Source organism: Myotis brandtii, unplaced genomic scaffold (genome assembly GCF_000412655.1).
Source record: "Myotis brandtii unplaced genomic scaffold, ASM41265v1 scaffold803, whole genome shotgun sequence".
NCBI lineage: Eukaryota > Metazoa > Chordata > Mammalia > Chiroptera > Vespertilionidae > Myotis > Myotis brandtii.
Window position 1 is genome coordinate 909,195 of NW_005371234.1, and position 2,522 is coordinate 911,716.

The following is a 2,522-nucleotide window of genomic DNA, read 5'->3' on the forward strand; positions in this document are numbered from 1 at the left end:
GGCAACAGTAGAGCAACAGAGGCCGCAGTCCACTTCTGAAGATTTTTTCCAGTTGACAAGGCCTTGATTTTTTGCCCAGTTGTGTTTCTAAGCACCAGACACCAGTGGCAAGGAGGGGCAGCACCCAGAGCACCACAAGACAGGGAAAGTCTCACCAAAGGAGAGTGCCCACATCCCTAATAGAGGAGGAGGGGGAGGGGTAAGGTGAGGAATGGCTTTGGAAAACATGTCCATCTTACTCAGGCCTGCCAGGTCTGGCTGAGTGAGTCTCTCCCAGGGCTGGGTCTCAGGGGAATCTTTGTGACTAGAAGGGTGTGAGGACCTATGGCAGCCTAAGGTTGGGAAGTGGAGATCCCCTCTAACATTTCAGAAGGTACTGAGTCCTTGGGACCAGGTTTCCTGCTAGGGCAGGGCACGTGGTGGAACACACCAGCTCTCACTGGTGATGGCTTTACTTACTGTGGTTGGAGGCTGAGGGTTTGTGCTCTGTGAGATCGCGCTGGTCGCTTGCCCTAAACAAATATCAGAGACTGTGACTGCTATTCCCAAGCATAAGATCTTTGCTCCTTGAAGTAGCAAGGACATTGTCAGCAGTAAATTTCTTGGGGCCCCTCAGTGCTCATTTACACCAGAGTTGGTACTGCCTTTCCTCGTAGGCCTCCTCTTCAGTGTACCCACCATGCCTTCCAGTGTGCACTCCTTTCCTGCTGCCCTGACGTTCACATAGGTCCATTCTTTATCAATTGCCTCTGAGCCTACTTCTACCCTGACACCTTTCCCTTTTGAAGGTAGATGCTGTTTTTATCTTCACCTTATTTATTGCCTAAGGTGCCTTCAGTTTCTGCTTTTTGTTAGGTTCTCTTCCTGTCCCTACCCTCTCTTCTCCTTCTCTTCCTGTGGTTGACAGAGCACAGGACTCACTTTCTCTAGCTTCTCTTTGTATTTTCATTTGTTTTTCTTCTTGGACCTTGGCTTCCCTGACTGGGGGACCTAGTTGCATAATCTGTCCCCTCTAAACCAGATGGAGATGGGAATAACCATGTCCCAAAGGGAGAGGGGTGCAGAAGGCTTGAAAACCAGGGAAGAAGAGGCCTCAGGAATCCATGCTGAGAAGCAGGGGTTTAGAAAGGAGGAGGAGCAGATCCAGGCCCAGAGACAGAGGGGAAGTCTCCTTCCCTCTCCCAAGCATGGTCGTTAGCTTTGGAGGAAGCGGGACAAGAGGGAAGGCCATCATACCCTCCAGTCTTTCTGAAATACAGGAAGTACACCAGGGCTGCTATCAGAGCTACGCCAGCCAGGACGCCAACCACAATGCCGGCCATAGCCCCATCTGAGAGGCCAGGACTTGGTAGTGTTGGATCATCTGTCATGGATAGAAAAGAGAAGAATGAGTGAGGTGACGTTATTTTACAGTGGGGGTGCCCTTTGAGGTAAATAGCTGACTACATCCTTATAATTTTTTCTCTCTCACTGTATTTCTAGGTTGGTGCTCAGACTTGCCACAATTCCATCCTGGCCTTTCTACACAAAGATACTTTTGGAGCTTTGGAAATGTGAGAAAGGCGGGTTTCCATTTTTGTAAGTTGTAAGTTTTCACCATTTCATGGTTGCCTGTTTTTCTGTACCAGGTGTGGCAGCCATGAATATGTGCCACTCAGGTCTCCTGTGATGGGGACTTAATTGATAGAAGGTGGTAAATGCACCACCTGCTTTGCACAGAGACTTCCCACAGGTTCTCAGCAGGGATATGAAATAAGTCCATTTTGTGAGGAACTGTTTTCCTCTATGGGTGACTTTAGCTTAGACACCCCATCAGCTTTGCAGATATTCTCTTAGAACCACACTGCAACTTAAAATTTTCTCCTCTTTCTTCTTCACAGTAATCAGATCTGCATCCTGGTCAGAGAAATCTAGGCTTTTCCCACTTCCACCCACCTTTCTTTAACAGGCATTTTTTCCAGTAAATATTTGTATATCTAATCCCATCTTGGCTGCATCTCAGGGGATGAAACTGAACAAACTAGGCTTGAAACTTTGCACTCAACTTCTTTTTATTTTCCTTTATCTAGTCAGTAACCATGTCCCAATGATTTTTGTGAGTGATGTCCCCCTAACTCCCAAATATAAATAAATTTGCACCTATATCTTCTCTTTTATTTCTGTTGTCTTCACTGGTCAACTCAAGATTGATGATTATTTATATTAGCTACTGCTATGGGGTACTTACTATGTGCCAGTGCCACTCAGGTCTCCTGTGATGGGGACTTAATTGATAGAAGGTGGTAAATGCACCACCTGCTTTGCACAGAGACTTCCCACAGGTTCTCAGCAGGGATATGAAATAAGTTCATTCTGTGAGGAACGGTTTTCCTCTATGGGTGACTTTAGCTCAGACACCCCATCAGCTTTGCAGATACTCTCTTAGAACCACACTGCAACTTAAAATTTTCTCCTCTTTCTCCTTCACAGTAATCAGATCTGCATCCTGGTCAGAGAAATCTCCTAGGCTTTTCCCACTTCCA

At 46.6% G+C, this 2,522-nt stretch overlaps 1 protein-coding gene across 1 annotated transcript in view; it reads right to left on the reverse strand.

Annotated features, from left to right (window-relative positions):
* The window catches only part of LOC102247919 (carcinoembryonic antigen-related cell adhesion molecule 1), a 3,540-nt gene extending 2,090 nt beyond the window's left edge, over nucleotides 1–1,450 (reverse strand). Inside the window, exons 1-2 of the mRNA XM_005883907.2 lie at nucleotides 1,237–1,450; nucleotides 460–512 (exon numbers count right to left, since the gene is read on the reverse strand). Of these exons, the coding sequence (XP_005883969.1) occupies nucleotides 460–512; nucleotides 1,237–1,370 (187 nt within the window). The 5' untranslated portion in view covers nucleotides 1,371–1,450. The remainder of the gene's footprint in view (nucleotides 1–459; nucleotides 513–1,236) is intronic.
* Nucleotides 1,451–2,522: the final 1,072 nt, after the last annotated feature.